The following is a 20,668-nucleotide window of genomic DNA, read 5'->3' on the forward strand; positions in this document are numbered from 1 at the left end:
ACACCTCTGCCAACGGCTTCAATTTTTTTTTTTGTATATTTTTTTAAAAAAATATATAATATAAATACAATAAAGATAAATAATCTGCCCGGACAACCATTTCAAAAATGGCGCCGACTACACCAACCTCGAACTCCACCACGCTATCCGACGTGACGTAAATGCCGAGGCCGGCGGAGGCGAAGAAGACGCTGAGACAGACGAGGACGGGGATCACCCTTATTACCGTCAGAACGGGGTACCACACGTCCAGCCTCTGCTGAGTGAAATCCGTTTCTCTCGGCTTCGCGATCCACTCGCGCAAGGAAACCTGGATGCTGGTCCTTCTTCCACCTCCAGGTTTATTCTCCGAGTTTCTCATGTTTGGACATCGAGGCAACGCTCGGGGAGGCCGGTGCGATATTGGGATTCTACTGAGGAGATCTTTCTATATTAAGAATAAGATCAAAGCAGTTTGATAAGATTAAAGTCAAAGACGTTTTTTAACAAAGGAGTTTATTTTCCAGGCCTTGATTCAAACCCGCCAGTAGGGGGCAGCAGAGAGGAACGTTCAGCTCGACTTTGATTAGAATGACGTGCAAATGGGTCCTTTAAACTTTTATGACACATTTTATTCATGATGAGAATCTTCTGCTTATGAATTCATTTTATTTCTTTTGAGTTACCTCTATTAGTGTATTTTTTTTTAGATGTTTTGGTCTGTATGTATGTATTCGAAAGTTATTCTTTCTTTTTTGGCTGTTTATTATTATTGTTTTTGTGAGTTATTGAGTCTTTGTGTAAACATAGATTTTGTAATGGTTGACTTTTTGTATTGCATTTTCGGTTTTGCAAAAAAAAAACACATTTTAGCCTTAATTATATTTTGTGTACTTGTTTTATATTTCTATTTACTTCTTTATTGATTAAAGTATTTTACTACTATTTTAAAACTACTGTTATAAACGTTTTTTTTCTTTTTGAGGCTTCTTTTGATGCTTTTTTAGTTTGAGGCCAAACTTCTGATCGGTGATTTTATTGTATTCACGTTTTTGTGTGGCTGCCTTTGTTCATTTGTATTTTTGCTTAAAAAAAATGTACTGTATGTGTCCATGTGCAAAAACATATTTCATGCATCTGTGTTTATAATTTTTTTTCAGTATTTATTTGAAGGTTTTCTCTATGTTTTTAAATATACTGTTTGTGTGTGATCTCGTATCACATTGTTATTGTCTTTTGTGCATTGCTTTGGTTTGTAGATTATTGTGTATGATCTTGTTGTGTGTGTGTGTGTGTGTGTGTGTGTGTGTGTGTGTGTGTGTGTGTGTGTGTGTGTGTGTGTGTGTGTGTGTGTGTGTGTGTGTGTGTGTGTGTGTGTGTTTGCCAATATACAAACTGTTCCATCTCAACTTTTATTACGTCTCACACTCTTGCATTACAAAGGCTGTATTAAACCTCCACGTTCTGGTAATGACACTCAACAATTTTTAATACAAATTAAAATGTACAAATTCACGTATCAATTTTTTTTTTACAACGTTTTTCAACTAAAAGGAATAGTTAAAGGCAGCTTAATATGACTTTATGTAAATTGCACACATGGTAAATAAAAACCAACACAATAATAATAATAAATCAAAGGCAAACTATTAAGCAACTTTGTTAGCATGTTAGCATTTGCCTCCATTTTGATAAATAGTACTGTTCACAGCTGATTTCTTGACTTCTATCCTCATGGACTGACTCTCTGCTCGCGACTCCAGCTTCACTCCGTTCGATATTCCCAGCGACCCCAGCACGGCCTTCCCTGTCTTCAGGCTCTTGGACATTGGGATGCGGGTGAGTCCGGTGCGAGAAGTTTGGGCTTCGGGCCCAGTCTGTTTGACACGGAAAGAAAAGAGAGAAAAGTAAAGTTTCCTCAGAAAAGTGAACGGGAAGTTGTTTAAATGACTTCAAGATCTGAAATAAAACGCTGTTTAAAGCCTAAATATTAATCCGTTTTCTCAATTAAAATGTGAGAATTGGCCGGAGCTTCGTGAAACAACTATAAATGACAGCAGAAGTCAAGCAAGGTGGCAAGGCGCCACATCATTAGCTGTGCTGCTTTCCCATCAGGCCAATTCCGTCACGCTCCCCCTGTGTTGCACAAAAGACACAACACAAGGTTGACAGAATCAATCCAGTACGACAGTTTGATCCCTGACTTGTGGAAAAAAAGACCCTTTAAAGCTGAGAATTACTGCTTTCAACGGGTAAATACCTCAATTGTGTTTTATTTGAAAATACTGAAGAAAAGTCAAGAGTGTTACTAGAAAAATGCATTTCCAGAAGAAAATGCAGTGCGAATGCTGACCCTGCTGTGCTGTGGAAGTAGTAGTGAAATTAGTAGTAGTATTAGTAGTAGAATAATTAGAGGAAGTAGTGGTGGAATTAGTAGTAGTTTTAGTAGTAGAAGCATTAGTGGAATTAGTAGTGGAATTAGTAGTAGTATTAGTAGTAGAAGTATTGGTGGAATTAGTAGTGGAATTAGTAGTAGTATTAGTAGTAGAAGTATTGGTGGAAGTAGTTGTGGGATTAGTAGTAGTATTAGTAGTAGAATAATTAGAGGAAGTAGTGGTGGAATTAGTAGTAGTTTTAGTAGTAGAAGCATTAGTGGAATTAGTAGTGGAATTAGTAGTAGTATTAGTAGTAGAAGTATTGGTGGAATTAGTAGTGGAATTAGTAGTAGTATTAGTAGTAGAAGTATTGGTGGAAGTAGAAGTGGAATTAGTAGTAAAAGTTGTAATAGAATTAGTAGTAAAAGTGGTAGTAGTATTAGTAGTAGAAGTATTAGTGGAACTAGTACTTGAATTAGTAGTAAAAGGTTCACCCATGGTATCCCCGAATTTAGGCATAGGGAATAAACATACCTGGTTGTGACTTGGTCTGTTCGTTGCAGCCGTCACAGGGGAAATGGTAATGCTGCTCGTCACTTTACTCTGGGTACACCTGGCATTAGTGGTGGTGATCTGCCGCGGGGAGCGTAGGACCGTCCCGGTCGACAGGGTCAGCTCCTTGCTCTCTGTCACGGCGGACACCGGCCTGACCACCATCTTGGGTGCGACGCTGTTTCCCAAATGAATATGGATCTTATTGTCGTCCGTGGTGATGATGTTGTTGTTGTTGTTGCCTTTTCGTATCGCCATCGGCACCATTTGCTTCTCCGGGGTGACCTTGAAAACGGCACGGCCCATCGTCATCTCCTGGGGCTCTGGCGAGGCAGATGATTCAGACACGACAGCTGTGCTCACCGTCATGATGGTCACGGGAGACAATGGTCTTCCTGAGATGTTTGATGGTAGTCTGCTGTTTTCTGACTTGGCTTTGGACATGGTAGTTATGGATACAGGCGACTTGGCTCTTTCAGGACCATTGGAAGACTTTCCCCTGTGGGTTGTTGCAGAATGCGAAGGAATGATCGTAATTCTTGATTTTGGCTGGGATGGGTTTGGACTGAGTGGAGCCGAGCTGGAGAACATGTCCTCTGCGGTGGGGCTGCTTATCTCAAGGGTAGCCATATGGTTCTGGTGATCGGGCGTGACCCTTATATGTAGAGGCTGCCCTATCTTTTGAGACATTGCAACGTCAGCTCGCACAGGCTCACCGTTGATGTGCAAGGTCTTCTCAGAGTGGGTCTCATGAGTATTAGAGTTGTCTCTCTTCCTTATCCAGGGAATCCAAGATTTCTTTAAGCCCAGATCACTGCTAGACGATGGGCTTCGCTCAACCCCTGCGGTTGGTTTCTTCAAACACTTCTGTCTTATGTTGTTCATTAGGTGATTCTCTTCTTGAACAGACTTCCTGATGAACACAGCCGGGGTCTCCTCTTCAGCGGGCCCGCTATTAAAAGCATCGGTTTGTACTCCGGTGGAGGCGACGGCGACATCGACCATTCTCCTACCGTTCAAACTCGGCCTCAATGCCCGACTCTGGCGCTTCGCTATTTCAAGTTCTTTGGTGAGATGGAAAACTTCTGTCCCCATGTTCTTGGCTCTCTCCTCTTCCTCCAAAAACCTCTGCTGGAGAAGAGAATAATTCACTTGCAGCTGGGACAGCTGGTCCTCTTTGTGCATGAGTTCATGTATCTTCTCCTTTAGTGCCACTACGTCGGCCTGCAGCTCCCTGTTTTTAGCTTCCTCCTTCTTGTGCTGCTGTCGCAAGTCGTCCTCCCCGCTGTCCTCCTCGCCTTTCTCGATGGCTTTGTTGTGAGCTATCTGGCTTCGCATCGCCTCCACCTGCTGAGACAGGAAGTTTGCTTTGTCTTGCTCCGTCATGAACTTCTTCTCCAGCATGTCGTATTGGTCCTCGGTTTTGATCAGGTCTCCTTCGACCACCTCCAGTTGTTTGAGGCGGTTTTTCAGCCGTTCGATTTCAAAGGTCAGCTCCTTGATTTTGTTCTCGTCCATGTTGCCAGCTCGTCCCATGTCCCCGTTCTTGATCTTCTCGGCTTGTTCAAATCCATCCAGCCTCTTCTTCATCTGACTTACTTTAATGTTCAGATCATTAGCTTTCCCCATTTCATATGCTAGCTTAGTGCTTAGCTCACCCTTTTCTATAGTCAGAAGGTCAACCTTGGTTTCCATCTCCGATTTTAACTTGAGGAGCTTTTTACTTTCCTCTATCAGTTTTTCTGTCACCTCCATCACCTTACTCTGCTCAAGGACGACCATGTTACTCAAATCTTCCGCCTTCTTCTCGTCTGAAGTCACCCTTTCTACCAGTGTCTTCCGTTCTTCCATCAAGGCCACCGTCAATGACTTCAACTTACTTAGGTCATCTTTGAGACTCAGCTCCGACTTCTCCAACTTCAACTCAGAAGTCTCAAGCTCCTTCATCCGGATCCTTAGAGTAACAACCTCATCCGAGAGGTCTTTGGCGAGACCCTTTTCTCTCTCCAGAGCCCTGCTCAGCTGTTCGCATTCGCTCTTGCTTTTGTTGAAAGCCAGCTCGAGTTTCTCCAACTCCATCATTCTTATCTGCAGTTTCTCCACTTCTAAACGAAGGTCTTTCGTCTTACTCTCCTCCTCATGTAACCTCTTTTTTAGCTCCTTGCACTGATTCTCCGTTTTGGTGATCTCCTCGTCTTTGCCTTCCATTTCCAGCACTCGCTTTCGCAAATTCTCCAGCTCAGCAATCAAGTTCGAGTTTCCACTGTCACCTTTCTCAATCTTCTCCCTTAGTTCCTGAAGTTCCTCTTCTGATTTCCTCAATGCTTTGTTTCTTTCTTCCAGTTCTTCCACTTTTTGCTTAAGCGCTAGAAGATCTGTACTGAGCTGACTGTTGTGAGAGTCCTGAGCGGCTAGCTTGGTGCTCATATCCTCTTGCTGTTGAACCAGTTTAGCTGACTGCTCTTTCAACTCGACCTCCAAGTTAAGAGCTCTCTGCCCATCCTCCTGAGCGTGCTCTTTGACTTGACTCAAAGTCTTCTCCTGCGCTTGAAGTTGCTGGTTGAGTTCCTGAACCCTCTGACTCTGTTGGTCCATTTGCTCTAGGTATTCTTGACGCTCATTGACCAACATCAGAGCGAAAGACTTCAGCTTGACCAGCTCCTCTTGCACCTTAGCCAGGCGTTTGGAATGCTCCTTTTCTTTCTTCACTTGGTAGGCCTTCTCGTTCTCCAGCAACTTCTTCAATCTAGAATGATAAAAGTAAGAAGAGTTGATAAGTTTGTGTTGTTTGCTTGTTACGTGGGTCAATCAACAATCTACCATTTGAGTAGTCCAAATTTATTTAGAAGGATTTGTTTTTTCTGGAATACATAATACACGTTGCAATGTAATTTTATTATAAATTGACACTTTTTGAAGTGATATTTAGGATATTGACTATGTCCGATGTTCGAAAAGTCCCCCATAGAAGCCCTGAATGTTCATTCTTTAACCTAAAAGAAAAAAAAGTTCAACTGAATGCTATACTGGCTGGCCCAGTCGATAATAGTGTTATCATCCAAAATTCCGAGGTAAAAACACCACTTTGTAACACTTAAAGGTTAGAATTAAAATTAAAATCTCAAACTAAATGATGTACAGATAAACAAAATTGATGGTGGTGAGGAATACTTGAAAAGATTTGTAAGCTCTGACTTTAACTAGTCAGCATGGCTACGTTTGTTGTTTTATCAATATCAAAAACATATATTTCTTTTTCAGTTTACAACGAACACATTTCCAGGAAAGGTCGTCTTCTTAGCAACGTCTCCCAGCTTGTTTTTTTTATGCAGCTCATGTTCTCATTACGGATACAAATGAAATGCAAAGAAGATTGAATGCAAAGTGGAAGCCTTTTGTCCTCATACACTCCGGCAGTCGTCCAAACAAAACAAACCTTTCAGACAGTTTCGTTGGTAAAGATTGAATTTAAACTCACCGGAAAACCAACTATCTAAGTCCAGAGATAAACAAGGAAATTCCAAAGACCATCCATGACGAGATTCGAGACGAATCGGGAGAAGGAAAAGGGAATTAAGAACAGCACCTTCCAGGCTGCTACTGTATAATCATCCAAACAAGGCTTGAGTGTGAGAGGATGAAGGGGTGGAACTCTTGCCAGAGGAGGAGTGGCAGAAGTGTCATACTTTCTTTACAGCCCTTTTTTACTTTCTTTTTTTGTTCATTATATGAGCAGTGATTTTTTTTTAAATACAGTATATAAAAAATATTAAAGCCTTAACAGCAAATAATGAGACAATATTCACTATAAACTATAAACTATAAACAAGTCTTCTTAAATCTTGAGACGATTGAAAGGATAAACAAAGGTCATCTGAGAATAGTATCAAGAGCAAAAGAGTAAAACAACGACATTATGGGTCTCATACAACACTGTTCATTGCTTGTCTTCATGCGTCAATCAAATTAAAGAGGCAAATTAAACTTTTATAAAAATTCTCATGAGCATTAACTAACAATTTTGTGTTTATTTTTTATTGTAATTACTAATTTGAGTCTCAATTTGACATGAGATTTTTAATTTTAAGGCTACATTGGTGTCAAAATAAATAGAAATTACATTTAAATAAAGTTTTTTTTAATCATAATTCGTTTTTTTCATACTTTGTCTGTTTTTGATTAATTACATTTGAACCAAACCTATATAAAATGGAAGAAATATGCATTAACGTAACAATTTAAACTTTAACTATAAATCTTATTTTTATATTCTTGTTCAAAATCAAATGTCCTGTATATATAATATATTTGAATTTTTTTCATACATTTTAAAAGATTTCCAATCATATTAAGGGTCGTTTTTTTCATTTTGTTGTTTCTTAGCTGGTTGTTAAAGTGCAAGACAAACTTACAAACTATTTAAAGAATTTACTAACAATTTATCCATAAAAGCAAAACATTTTTAAATTATTTTTTCAATAATTTGTTAAAATTGTTTCCTACTTCAAAGCCACCACCTTACCTGTAATTGCCACAAAACATTAGTAGGATATAATTTGGTGATTTAGGGTATTTCATTTCCCATCCTTGATGTGGCGTCACCAGTAGGATATTTGTTGTACTTACAGTTTCAAAGTACAACCAAATAGTGCACTTTTGAGCTAACAGAGTAAAAATTCTTAAGCTTTGAGTGTAGTTTATAAATGACATTGTTAGCTTCCAAAAAAAACGTTAATTCCGGACATTGATTCAGTTTCTTATCAGCTATTTGCACACGTAAGGCAAGAAGAATGTTTGGCTTCCTTTTCCCACTTTAATGGAAAGTCTACATCAATCCTAACTGTCTTCCTGATTTACTTAACGTGAGCGTACGATGATGTGTGATGGGAGCCACGAGGAAAACATTCCTCTACATGGAGCAGTCAATTACCCTCTTTCATCTGCGAGCACTTTAATTAGGAGGCCCTTTTTCTCAAACACATTCACTGCCCCTTTTGACAAGGAGAGCGTTTGATCTCCGTGAGGCCCTCGGCATCCACGTGACGGAGGCTCTTCCTGGTCGCAACCGGTGACAACTCCGAGGTGATGTCATGGGCGCTTAATCCCTCTGGTTGACTCTCCTGTCCGAGGTTGAACTCTACCCCCGTTCGTGTCTTTGAGCTCAACCAACTCCCAGAACAGCAAAGGCATTTGAGGTTATCTCTTTAAAATTCAACTCCCACTGACAGTTTCTGTTTTCTCCTCAAATGCTAACGCTACCAAACCTTTACCAAAAAAACCTGCGTCAAATCTATCTCTTTAAAACCCCCAAAATATATATTTTATGCTTTCTTTTGAAGTCCCTTCTTTCCATGTCATGATTCCTGTTCCTGGAAGTTTCCATATGAAAAGATAAATAACTATAAAATGTGTTCGCTTAGCTTAAAACTGGACTATGAGGCCTACAGTTTTAAAACGTACTACTTTCCAAAAGAAGGACTTTTCCTTTAGTCTTTGAGCTTCTGAAAACTGTACCAGGGTATTTGATTGGATATGGCCAGGAAACTGGCAAAACCACTTCCAAGAGGCAAACGCCAGCTAAAAGAATCAATTGCTAGCTCCATACCATTTAAAGGTTTCTTGGAACTTCACAACTCTCACAGCTAAAAACTTAATTTTGCAAAGGATAGCATCCATGTGCAAATGGCTACATGCAAAAAGGAATGATACCCCCTCGCCCCCGTCATAACAACTGGAAATACTTGTCAACTTGTCCGTATACATGGATTTCTTGTACCAACCTAGTCACTAGGTCTTGGCTCTCAAAAGTGAGTTTATAAACCATTGCTATCTTTACCGTTGTTCCATTCCAAATGACATTTTAATGGTAAAGAGCAAGGTTATTCAATTAAGTCCAGCAATTTTGCCTGGCCCAAGACTCAATCACTCGTACATAATGAAGCCTTAAAGCTGAATTTTTTACTGTACAAAACTTAATAAAACATAAGTGCAAATATTAGTAGTGAGGCTGAACACCCCACCGGCTGGACATCGGTAGGATAATCTGTCCTTCATGAAATTTTGGTTGAATAGCTCTGGTATAGCGTTAGCCCTTAACTAATTGGCTGGTTGTATACCTGCGTCTTGGAAGTGGTGTTGCCTGGTTGGTTAGGTTTCTCCCCTATTTAAAACTTGTTTGACCAGTGGAAACATGGCAGAATGTGGGATTTATCCACGTTTGACTCGGATTTCTGGATTCGCTAGCTTCTATGAGTGTCAGTTTTGAATTCCGAACCGTGGAGAAGAACTTTGATAGAGTTAGAAGCTCCTAAGGTCACCTTTCTCTCTCCTGCTCCAGGAGGTTGGTGAAGTCGTCGCTCTTGTTCATGTAGTCGACGTGTTTGCGCTTCTCTATGTCTAGGTCGTGAATGGTTCGTCGGTGGCACTTTTCGGCGAGCAGCAGCTGACTCAGCATCCTCCGGTAGGTCTCCTTGTGCTTGTCCTGGAGACGCTCCAGCTGAGAAAGTCCATATAGAGACAGAAACCCAGGACATAAGTTGATGGAGTTCTCAGAGCTGAAGCTGAGAGACAGACCTCAATAATGGGCTTTTGATAGACGCTCTGTTTGGGCGGCTTCACTCCAGTGAGGACTCGGTCCCTCTGCAGCGCCTGCAGGGCCGCACCGGGTACAGCAGCTCCGTACTGGGATTCAAGTGAGACCGATGGAGATGTTTTGGTCCTCAGCATCCCGATGACGTCTTCTCTCGCCTGAGAAAAAAAATCAGCACCAATCATTCTCCACCACACGAGGGTGCTGTAGCATCACTGAGTCCCTCACCTGCACCTCTCCTTCCATGATCCCCAGAAGTTTCAGCAGCTCCTCTTTGGGAAGATTCATGATAGACCCTTGTTTGCTTTCCTCTCCGTCTTCCAGCAACAGCTTCTCTTTGTCAGGGATCGCCTCCATCTTTATCTCGTCCACTTTGGCCTTCAAACCCTTGACGGGCGGTGAATCCTCCGGCTCAGGGTTGATATCGTGATCAGCTTGTGGAACCCCAAGAAGTCCGCTGGCAGGGCACTCCACCCCACTGCTTTTGGATCTCATCCTAGACCTGCAGGAGACATTGAAGACCGTTAACATTTTGTCAGCTTTAATATCAGTTTTTAAAGGGCACCTTATGTGCTGATTGAATGTCTCTTAAAATGTTCTAGGACCTCTATTATACTTATCAGTATGTTTATTTTTGCACAAAACTCTCCTTTAACAAAGATATTTACATAAAATAAACGTAAGCCCTGCCCACTTAAAATGCGCTGTTTTGGCTGAGAAGAATTCTCGTCCAAGCAACCACGCCCACTCTGCTCTGATTGGTCACAAAAACACGAGTCGAATTCAAGGACTCACGTACATTTAAAACTCACTCCTAAAACTTGTTTGTACATTAAAAAACAATAATAAAAATAAAATGTGCTGCTTAATGTACACATTAATTTTAACCCTCTACTTTAAATATCCTGATGCTAATCCGTAGTGTGATTTTCTTCTTGTGTGTTTTTTATTTTTATTTTTATTTTCCCGTTTTTATTTCTATTCTATTTTATTTTATTCTATTTTATTTTATATTTATTCTATTTTTTGTAAATAATTGTATATTCTTAAGATCGTTTTTATTTTATTTTGTATTATCTCTTTTATTATTTCTTTTTCCTTGCACTTTATTTTTTTAAACTGCGCTGTTGTGAAAGTGTGTTTCCCCTCTGGGGATGAATAAAGCTTTTCTATTCTATTCTATTACAAAAACACCTAAAGGCAGAAGTAACTCTCAACATGTTTACATAAATATTTATTATGTTTCACGATTAACATGTTGGTACTTAACTGATTTAGGGCTTCTAGGGGAGGACACCTCCACCAGAGTGATGTCAGAATGTTTAATTTAAACCGTAATCTCGTTTGGCGAGATTTCAGACGCTGAGAACTTTATTTAGTAATAACTTCAAAACCGAGCAACGTCATAATAAATGACCTACTGCATTTTGAAGAGTTGGGTTTTCACATTAGGTGCCCTTTAACTAAACATACTGCACCACATCTGTTTTTAGATAAGACTAGACTCAATAGTTAAGAGTGCTTAATGCAGCAGATAGAATTCACATCCGTCCTGAAGGGCAGCAGCGATAAACTGACGCTACTTTGGCATGATGCTGCAATACTGTAAATGACTCACGGCGGGTCTTAAGTGCTGTTGACAAAATGGATGACACCATGCTTGCTGAGTTATTTTTACTTCCTGGGTACGTGCCACGTGAAACCAGAGATACTACAGTATCTAGTAGTCTCGTTTTTCCAGGGCCATTAAAAGTTTGACAAGTGGGCAAGACGCCGTGGCTGCAGCTCACATCGTTGGCCGTAGAAATCAGCTCACTGGAATACACTTTAGCATTTCAATGCTATGCAGCGTACTTCGAAACTCAAACTGAACTATCTTAACCTGTAAAGCTAGTTTTCGTTAGCATTTAGATGGTGGTCTTATGATAACCTCTCCATTTGCTTATCTCTCATGTAAAAAAAAACTAAAAAATGTAACATTTGAATATACTTTCAAATGAAACCGAGTTATACTTAAAGTTATATTTTACATTATTTAGTAAATAATGTAGCAGGGTATTTAGCAATAACTTCAACAGGTTTTTAGCCACTTTCTATAAGCAATTCATTTTTTCATTAATACAATGTTCTAATAAACTCATTGTACGTGTTGTTTTTGTTTTGAGCTGCTGTACTTTAAATAGTATTGCGATTAGCTCAGGTTAGCTTAGCTTAGTTTAGCTTAGCTTTATTTAGTCAGATGGATGGATGGATGGATGGATGGATGGATGGATGGATGGATGGATGGATGGATGGATGGATGGATGGATGGATGGATGGATGGATGGATGGATGGATGGATGGATGGATGGATGGATGGATGGATGGATGGATGGATGGATGGATGGATGGATGGATGGATGCATGGATGGATGGATGGATGGATGGATGGATGGATAACAGCTTTTTTGAAAATATTTAAATGACAACCCGTACAGAAACTCAGACTAGTCATTACGCTTTATTATATTCATAATTAGCTCTTGAAATTAAAATAAATGAATAAACATCAACTACTTTACTATCTAGCTTGCATCGCAATAAATTACCTTATCTTTAGCTATCAAGCCATTTACTGTGAGATCAACAAGAAGCTAACTTATTTTTCTAGCGTATGTTAATAAACACTGCAAACAACTTTATCGGTTAATGCAAAATATAAACGTCTAATATATAGATTTATTGCTAGTGTGGCTCATGTTATCTACACCGGCTTTCCCTCCACAGCAAATGGAAATTCCAATGTCAGAAGAGCGGCATTCCACCATGGCCGGCAACATTCCTGCTGGAAAATAAAAAATAGCCGACAGACAGTGATCCCGAAGAGTAACAAGTTAGAGCTTCATTCAAGGCATCTGAACCATCGGCACAATGTGGCTGATGGACCCGCACACAATACATTAGCAGCCTCTAATAGGATCTTGTCGGCAGGGTCTCTTTCAAGGTCTGGGGCCTAAATTTAAGTTTCTGTGAGCTCGGGGTGAGTCCAGCTGTCGCTTTGTCTTTGAGGGCGGCCGAAGAATAAAAGGGGTGTAAAAGAAGTCATTGTGTAGTTCAATGTCAAAATTTTTGCCACAGTTGCAGTGCATTATGGGTATGTTCCTTCACCGGAACAGGTATTAGGTATTAATAATAAATATGTTTTTGGCCTTTAGTCTGAGATACCTGCTTACCTTCCAATTTGACATGACAATAACATTATTAAACAGTAGATTTTAGTTACTTTTGTAAGAGAAAGTTTTTGGTTTCTTGTTCAATGAGGAAAATTAGAGGCTTCACAGCAACGTGCATCAAATATAATGATTTTGTTTTATTTTATTTCATGTTCAGGAAAGATACCTCAAAATTTGAACTAGTTTTTTGTTTTTTTCTTTAAACAAAAAAAAAGGAAACAAGGTTGAATTTGTAGGCTTAAAATAAATACAAATATTTATAAAGAAACAACAATTAAGCAGAAGAACACAAAATAAACAAAAGTTTGATTCACATGATGATGATTTATGTGGTTTTTGAAATTCTACGTTTGTTACTTTAAATCTTTTGTTCAATTTGTATATATCTATTTTATTTTATGGTGAAAAAAAGGGTTTTTTTCATCAGTTATCTAAAGGCAGACTTTTAATTAAAGTCATTTAATACACAAAATATTAAAGATCAAAGAAAATCGTTTTGAGTTTTTGACAAATAACATTTTGGTAAAACAAAATTTGTAATTCTTTGTAAGGCCGACCCAATCTGACTCAAGACTTACATTTTAATTTAAGTAGTACAGAAAGTGTGTTTTTATCCAAGAAAACTAAATAGTTTAATTCGAAAAAAACACAAAATGTTGTCAATCAAGAAAAATATAATGAATTGGTAAAAAAAAAAAAAAAAAGTTGTGGTTTCTTTGCAAATAAAACTGGCGGTCAAAGGGTTAAAGTCTTCTTGAGATTTTGCCAAAATGAAAAGTAGTACAGATTTCAGACGTGTACAGTTTTGAAAATGGGGGTCCTCTTAAATGTCTCAGGAAGGTCAGAGGTAGAATAAAAGTTCATCCGACAGTGTTCTAGAACAAATAACTCTTCGATGGTTCAGGACATATATTTAAAAACATATGTGCACTGATTTGCTTTAGGAGCCCCAGAAGAAGAAGAAATAATTCCCTTGATTTATTCATATATTGAACCACATGTGACTTTACGAGGTGCTATAAATGTTCCTTGCCTTAAAGCACTTGGCAACCGCTCGTGGATAAGAACACAAATGAAATACAGTTTATTTAAGATGCTTTTTTTTTTTTTATGACAAGGAACATTCCAAGATATCAGTGTAGCTGTCTGAAAATGTCTCAGTGTGTTCTCATGCGCTCGTACAAAAGCCCCTCAGTGTGCTCCGGCCTGTTGACGGACATCTTGTCGTTTGTCGTGAACCCCGAGGTCAGTTTTCTACGGACGAGCCAGAAATCAGAGATGTCGTCGTTCCACTTAGTCATTCAAACTGGTGGCTAATGATTTTACTTCTAAAGCATCTGGACAAAGCTCTGATTTGTGATGACATCACCGTAGTGTCACCGCTCGGTTGAGTCAGTGCGACTGCGGGAAAAACAAGTGATTCAACCTTCGTGTTTGACGTGATTTCAAACCGCTCGCTGTGAAGGTAAATTATATCCTAAGAACTAAACTGCAGGCTGGTGAAGAATGGGAGGAAATCAAGTTCAGCCTTGAGTCCAGAGGTCTCACTCGTGGTGTCAGGACAGGTTTTGAATATCAAATTAATATTTCCTGGCTTGTGGGATTTAAGCGGAACAGGTCTAGGTCATACGGGTTTCTGTTGGTTTGACATCCAGAAGGTAGTTGTAGCTTATCATTGATTTTTTAGCAAAATTAGGGTCAAAATTCCCTTGAATAGAAGGTGACTTCACAAGCTAAAGGTCTGTTGTTTGTCCCTATAAAAGAGTTCCACCACCAGCCCCGAGAAAAATATTAGATAAATAGTTGTTTAATTTGCTTTTTCAGAATCTTATGAGCATACATAAAGAAGAACCCTTAAGCAAGACTTAAAAAAAGACCTTTGCTAAAAAATTCAACAAATTCAGCCATAAACAACACTCTCGAAAGTTATATATATTTTTTTGTAGAATTTATCTTGCACACAAAAGCCACACGAAAGACATTTTCCTTTCCTCCATAGATCAGAGACAAATGCAAGTAGTTTGTTTAGTAGTTTGAGTCGAAAATGTATATTTACCTAACAGGAACAGGTAAATATACTGTCTGTACATTCTTTGAGACCCAGTTTTAATGTCAATATAAACATTAACAAAAACCGATAAAAAAGTCTTGGTCGGACCAGACCATGAGTTTGACAATTTGTAGTATAGATAAAGTAGAGAAGCACCGAGACAGAGCACACCTCTCCCAAGGACCTTATTTCATGGGTATCGGCTCACAGCAAACCAGGAATTGAACCTGCACCATTTTGTAACGTGAGGGATCATAGGAGTCAATTGGTGGTTGATCTTTGTTTTAAAATTAAATTTTTTTCCGGGTTTTCTTTTTACTGCTCGCTTAAGGAACATTGTTAAAAAGTCATACAAAAGTTAATAACAAGACCTCGAAAACCCTCCTGGATCCATTAGACTCGAACTTTTATCTAAAGAATCTGTTCACGACTCTTTGAGTCATTTTTACCAACAAACAAACTTATTCTAGCAAAAACAAGACCTCCTTGGCAGAGGTATTACAAAGTTTTAGACATGATGTTGCCAAATTCTTGCTTTAACATATGCTGAATTGATAACCTTTCATTGGTTCCTGAGGATTTGTAAGCCTTGTAGGAAACTGGTCGAGCCGTCATTTCTCATGCGAACAGATCAAATTGAGCTTCAGCGAAAACACCACCCGATCCCTCGTGTTCCCTGGTGAGGATGTTGGCCGCCGCGGCTGCAGCTACAACGTGAAGACTCAACCCGATGACACCTAACAAATGTATCGTGGATCTTATTCCCCATGATTAGAAAACCAACCGTGTGAACCCTTTTTTTTTTTTTTTTTCTCAATTAACCAATCCGCTGATCGGGACAAGATTTCAGGTTCGGGTTTCAAATGGTTATTTTTAAACCACGGCGAACATGAGTTATTAGCACCACTGTTCTGTGGAATATCCAAAAGTGTCTGAAGCACATTTCTGGAATTCAAGTCCAGAGGCTCTTATACTGGTGGAGCTGTGCATGTGTCAGGGGCAGCTGTCGGTGAGGCCCCGCAGACCAACATACAACATGGCCGCCGCGCTCGAAGATAGGAAGGATAGTCAAAGTGTGTCGACACGAGTGAGACAAGAGAATACTTTTCCTTGCAGCTCATGTATGGAGGCCTCTTGGCTTGACTGATTCTTGAAGGTGTTGTTTAAAGCTAATGGTAAACTCCGATTTAAACATCAGATTCTTGCTTTATTTCTATTGTAATACTTTATTTGTTACCTTGGGTAACTTTCAAGAGCCATCAAGTTACCTCAGTAGTTTTTTGATTTTGGGGGGTAACCAGAGGGACACCTGGTGGAATAAAACCTGCAACCCTGTTGCTGTAAGACGAAAATATTGCTGAGAAATTTGAGTTACTTACTCTCAAGTAAATTACATTAGAACAGCTTTATTAATCCCCCTGAGATCGGGAAATTGGTTTTCCATTTCACAGCAGACGATAGTTTGATAAAAACAAGAACAAAGTGCAAATAAAAATAACAAAGTGCAACGGATGACAAAGTGCAAATATAAAGAACATAGATCAGAGGAAAAAACACTAAAAAAGGATACAAAGATAGCTATAGAAACAAAAATCTATGCCCGTAAATTGACTAAATTCTTAAAAAAAATTGTTTCTACTGTATACCAGTTTAAGGTGATAGTTGTCCCAAAATTTCCGTTAAACCTCATTTTCACCCTCATGTCGACTAAGGGTTGGGATTATTTCTAATTATTTCTAGAGTAATCGGTTCTTTTTAATTGGTATAGTTAAAAATATTTGTTCATTTTAATGTAGCGACAGGACCGGAGTTGTCTTCGTCTTCATTTCCAAAAAGAAACATCCAAATACCTCCATACTGCTCGTCTGTAACGTCCATCTTGCATTGTAGCCTCGACATGAGGATTTGTTCAGAAAGAACTTGAATAAATCTGTATTTGAAGTTATTTCTGCTGATAGTTTAGCAGCTTCCGCTACAAACATAATTAAATTATACACGTTTTTTTCTGAAAATGTTGATTCTTCAATACAAGAGGAACGTTACAGACGAGCAGTATGGAGATATTTTGATGTTTATTAGTGTCTTTTTGGACGAAGATGAAGACGAAGAAGACTGAACTCTCTAGTCGCTACATTTTTGAGTATAAAAAGAACGGATTATTCTGAAAATAATCCCAACCCTAGGTCGACATGAGAGTGAGTAAAAAATAAATTTAAAATGTTGGGTGAACTATAACTTTAAGACACTTTTACGTCTCATACAAAATGGCCCCCAATGAAAATTGTTGATGGTAAAATGCCACTAATATATGATATCTTACTCAACTACAATTTTTTTGAAGTACACAAACGCAAGCAACCTTAAACAAATCCTATATCGTGATATACGCAGGTATATGTAGAGCCAAGCCTGGGAAAACTACTAACGTCTTTGTCAAGAACTTCAAAGACAAACCACAGTAGGTAAGATCTTTTTACACAATAAACACCCGAGATTCAGAAGCTACAAATTGTATGAAGCGACATCATTGAACGTGTTTAAACTGTATGAAAAAGAACGTTTTGCGATACTATAACAATATTTTTCCTTTCTTTATTAACAAGTTAAGGAGTATTTTCACAATTAAGATCCTTTTTTTAAACTCTAGGTTTTGTGACTATTGGCATTTATCTGTCTGTTCGCGAAATATCTACAAAATAATTTCCATGAGGTTTTAAGAAAATATTTTATGTTGGAACACGGACCATGTAATCACATTTTGGTGGTGATCTGGTTTACCATCTGTATCCACCAATATTTCAAAGGATCTTTCACTTGTAGAAAGAGCTTAATTCTCCTGTAAGCCACGTGCTTTTACATTAGTAAATAATATATATATTGTATGTATAAAATCATATATGTCGATTTATGTAGGTCGATAATATTTTCTGAAAAAGAAAAACCATCAGAATGTATTGGTGGAGGTCTGCGCTCTCTGAGTGCTTTTCTTGCAGATTATTCATGCTAAATTAGCGTTAGCTAGCCGTAGTTGACAATAATAAACTAGGAAGTGATAAAAAAGATAACAAATCCTTAGGAATAAAGAAACTACAAACTTTTATTTGGCAACGGTTTTAGATTTTACATCTTTATATCCAGAAATGTGATTTAATTTTAAATCAATTGCACTTTGGCTTAGACCCAATCGTAGTTAAACATAGACCAAGTTATTGATTTATATTTACACGCGACTGCTAGTTTAAATTTCTAAACATTTCTTTCATAAAATGTCATGAATCTCCTGAGACATGCAGCGACTTTATCAAAATGAAATCACAAGTCCTTCCGACGTTCCTGTTGTCTTTGTATTTGGGTGATGTCAGCTGGAGAGGGTGGGAGGATAAGGGTGAGGTCTCTGGACTCTTGACAATCCAGGCACAAGATTCCCATGCTGGGACGGTCCATGTCTGATGTGCGTCTTGACAAATGTACGCAGGGAAGCAGAAACCATGTGTCTCCGGATGACTTCATGTGCATGAAATGGAATTCATTTTTCAACATCGTTACAGCCCATAAATATACGCAGGATGAAAGATGTCATCCTGCTGGATCTGCGAAAGGTTAGAGGTTGATAATAAGCAGTGGTCTGCGTTACGATCTGTATTTCTTGTGTATACATGACAAGAGCTGGGGTGGATTTATCCCCTCTGTCTCTTCCGTTTACTCTCAGTATGAAGACTGAAGTGAGGCTAACCTTTTTCTTTCCAGTTGCAGCACACTACCACATAGTGATTGGTGGATGTTAGCAAATTGCGCCATTAAAGCATCTTTTTCTCAAGCTAGTTTCTCTAAAAAACTATGCTAACTGTATGTTCATTGCTCATTGCTTTAGGACACATGATAATCACAACCAACATAACTTCCTAAGGCGAGTCTCTACTATATTTATCAGGTCATGTTTTGGCTTTTATAAACATATCCATATCAGCAAGGGTGTATAGATAGTAAAGCACTTGATGCAGTAGCTGTGACTGTTAGTTAAAATCCCTGTATCAACGCACATCCAAGAGAAAAAAAACAAGTCAACAGCTTTTCGAAGCTGAAGGTGTTGAAGTTTGTCCAAAAAGTTTCCTTTTGCTTTAACCAACAAGCTTATATTTGAAGCTAGGTCGACCGAGAACAACTTCTGCAGCTAATGGATTAGGAAACAACCTCCATCACATCCTTGTTTAAGTGTGATACCAATGCTAACAACACTCAGACGAATAAGATGATGATAAAACAGAAAACAATAGTTTCTAAACTACATTATAGTCACGAGTATGTGTTGGTGTTTAAGGCCCTTGAATGCATTTTTAACCCACACTGATGGATCACTACTTATCATGTGGCAGGCCATGGCAACTTAATGGACTGGCGAGTGCCTTGTGTAAGGTTCCGTACCAGTAAACTTACTGCGATTTTACATCGCAACGTCCTAGATCATAGCCATTGTTGATAGCCAGAAAAAAAAATAGCCGCCGTCTACAAATTGCGTGGTTACGAAACAACAAACTGACGTAAAGCTAAAAAAAATGGAAGGAAAACCAGGGTGCTGCTAGGAAAACTGTTTTTTTTAAAGATATTTTAATAGAAAGTACCCGAAAAAAAAATAGTAGTATAAGAATGACTTACACAGTATTATCAGTGTGAAAAGCATATGCATTATATGCTAACAAGCAAACTTGTGAACACGTTATTATTTCTTATTGGATTTTATCTTTGAAAAGTTTTCCAATCATTGACTCGGGATTAATTCATAATTAAGTCTCTTTTAAACCCTTTTGACATACTTTCTTGAGCGGTTTGAAATGTCAACAAACTAATTCTGACAAACACTTGCCCAAATGTTGACATAAGTTTTCAAGCAGTGAAAATAAAAGAAGCAATAAAAGCTTTTTTTTTTAACACCTTATCTATCGCCGGCAACATAACCAGGCAATAATAAGAGTAATGTTTGAAGCATAATAAAGTTGGGCAAACGATGAGATGTTATTGCTAGTTAGCGTTCTTTATCTTTAGTTAGCTTTGTGTTTCTTAGTAGTTGCTAGGTAACCTTTAAAAGTAGAGCTATAATGAGAATGTTCAAGGCTGCGTTGAAAAGCTTTTCACAAAGGTTTTCATGGACTAAACTTGATAAAGTGCTTTTGTTGCTTCGATCATTAGAGACAAAATTCAAACCATTTCAGGAATTATGTTGGAGATTTTTTTCCCTGTAATCGCCGAATATCATTAGCGTTTATGACCCTAATAAATAAAATAATATCACTCCCACAAGCCCGAGTGAACCATGAGTCGTTGTAGTCTGCTGGAATGGTGGGCTCTCGCGCCCACTTGGAAACCACAAACCATCCAAACGTTAAATGGTCTCATTCATAAAGCCATGTTTGATTCATGACCCTCTCGGTTCTGCTGAGTGGCACATTGTTACACACCGATCAATGACCCGACATCATCATCAAGTCTTTTCTTCTACAGAGCACCGGTGTTGAGAGAGAGAGAGGTGAAAGATTTGTCAGTCCTACCTGTTGAGGTGTCGTCACCCAGATTTTAAAAGAGTTGGCGGCGAAAGAAAAAAAGTGAAGCTATGAATCATCCGGGATTACTCGCCCCGCTCTTCCCCCAATGACTTCTGGTCTATTCAGCGATTGCAAAGAGTCATCCTCAGCTCTGGCTTTTTCTGTTTCTCTGAGTGAAGGGAGGGAAGAGTGGAGAGCAATAAGTGTCTCTCTCTCTCTCTCCTTCTCCGTCACTCCCACCGACCGACTCCAGAAACAGCTCACCTCTTGTTTGAACGTCTTAGATAAAGAGAATGAACCGGAGAGTGAAGTGTGTGAGCATGATGCCAGATATTTGCACTAGGCTACAATCCCCTCTCTCTCTCTTTCTCTCT

The 20,668-nt window shown here is 38.8% G+C and overlaps 2 protein-coding genes across 4 annotated transcripts in view; both read right to left on the minus strand.

Annotated features, from left to right (window-relative positions):
* Positions 1 to 380, minus strand: part of LOC148060376 (cell cycle control protein 50A-like) — a 6,262-nt gene extending 5,882 nt beyond the window's left edge. For 2 of the 3 annotated variants that reach the window (XM_087779679.1, XM_087779678.1), the window contains exon 1: positions 227 to 380. In XM_087779679.1, coding sequence (XP_087635805.1) covers positions 227 to 361 — 135 coding nt within the window. In that variant the 5' untranslated portion in view covers positions 362 to 380. Of the gene's footprint in view, positions 1 to 127 lie in introns of all 3 variants that reach the window. The other variant, XM_087779677.1, reaches the window with a different exon arrangement.
* Positions 381 to 1,425: 1,045 nt separating this feature from the next.
* Positions 1,426 to 20,439, minus strand: LOC148060377 (filamin-A-interacting protein 1-like). The gene is made up of 6 exons (XM_087780142.1): positions 20,301 to 20,439; positions 9,724 to 9,997; positions 9,480 to 9,653; positions 9,224 to 9,402; positions 2,889 to 5,652; positions 1,426 to 1,856 (listed from the first exon to the last, which is right to left on the minus strand). Exons 2-6 carry the CDS (start codon positions 9,988 to 9,990, stop codon positions 1,650 to 1,652), a joined length of 3,591 nt encoding a protein of 1,196 aa, XP_087636268.1. The 5' UTR covers positions 9,991 to 9,997; positions 20,301 to 20,439; the 3' UTR covers positions 1,426 to 1,649.
* Between the last annotated feature and the right edge of the window lie 229 nt (positions 20,440 to 20,668).

This window comes from Callionymus lyra, chromosome 18 (genome assembly GCF_982586985.1).
Source record: "Callionymus lyra chromosome 18, fCalLyr1.hap1.1, whole genome shotgun sequence".
NCBI lineage: Eukaryota > Metazoa > Chordata > Actinopteri > Syngnathiformes > Callionymidae > Callionymus > Callionymus lyra.

Bases quoted from the DNA above. Each gene is read 5' to 3' on its own strand.
- LOC148060377 (XM_087780142.1), bottom strand. From the start codon at position 9,990: ATGAGATCCAAAAGCAGTGGGGTGGAGTGCCCTGCCAGCGGACTTCTT. The intron at 9,654-9,723 runs GTGAGGGACTCA...TTTTTTTCTCAG, and splicing joins TCATGGAAGGAGAGGTGCAG to GCGAGAGAAGACGTCATCGG. The intron at 5,653-9,223 runs GTGACCTTAGGA...TTATCATTCTAG, and splicing joins CTGGAGCAGGAGAGAGAAAG to ATTGAAGAAGTTGCTGGAGA.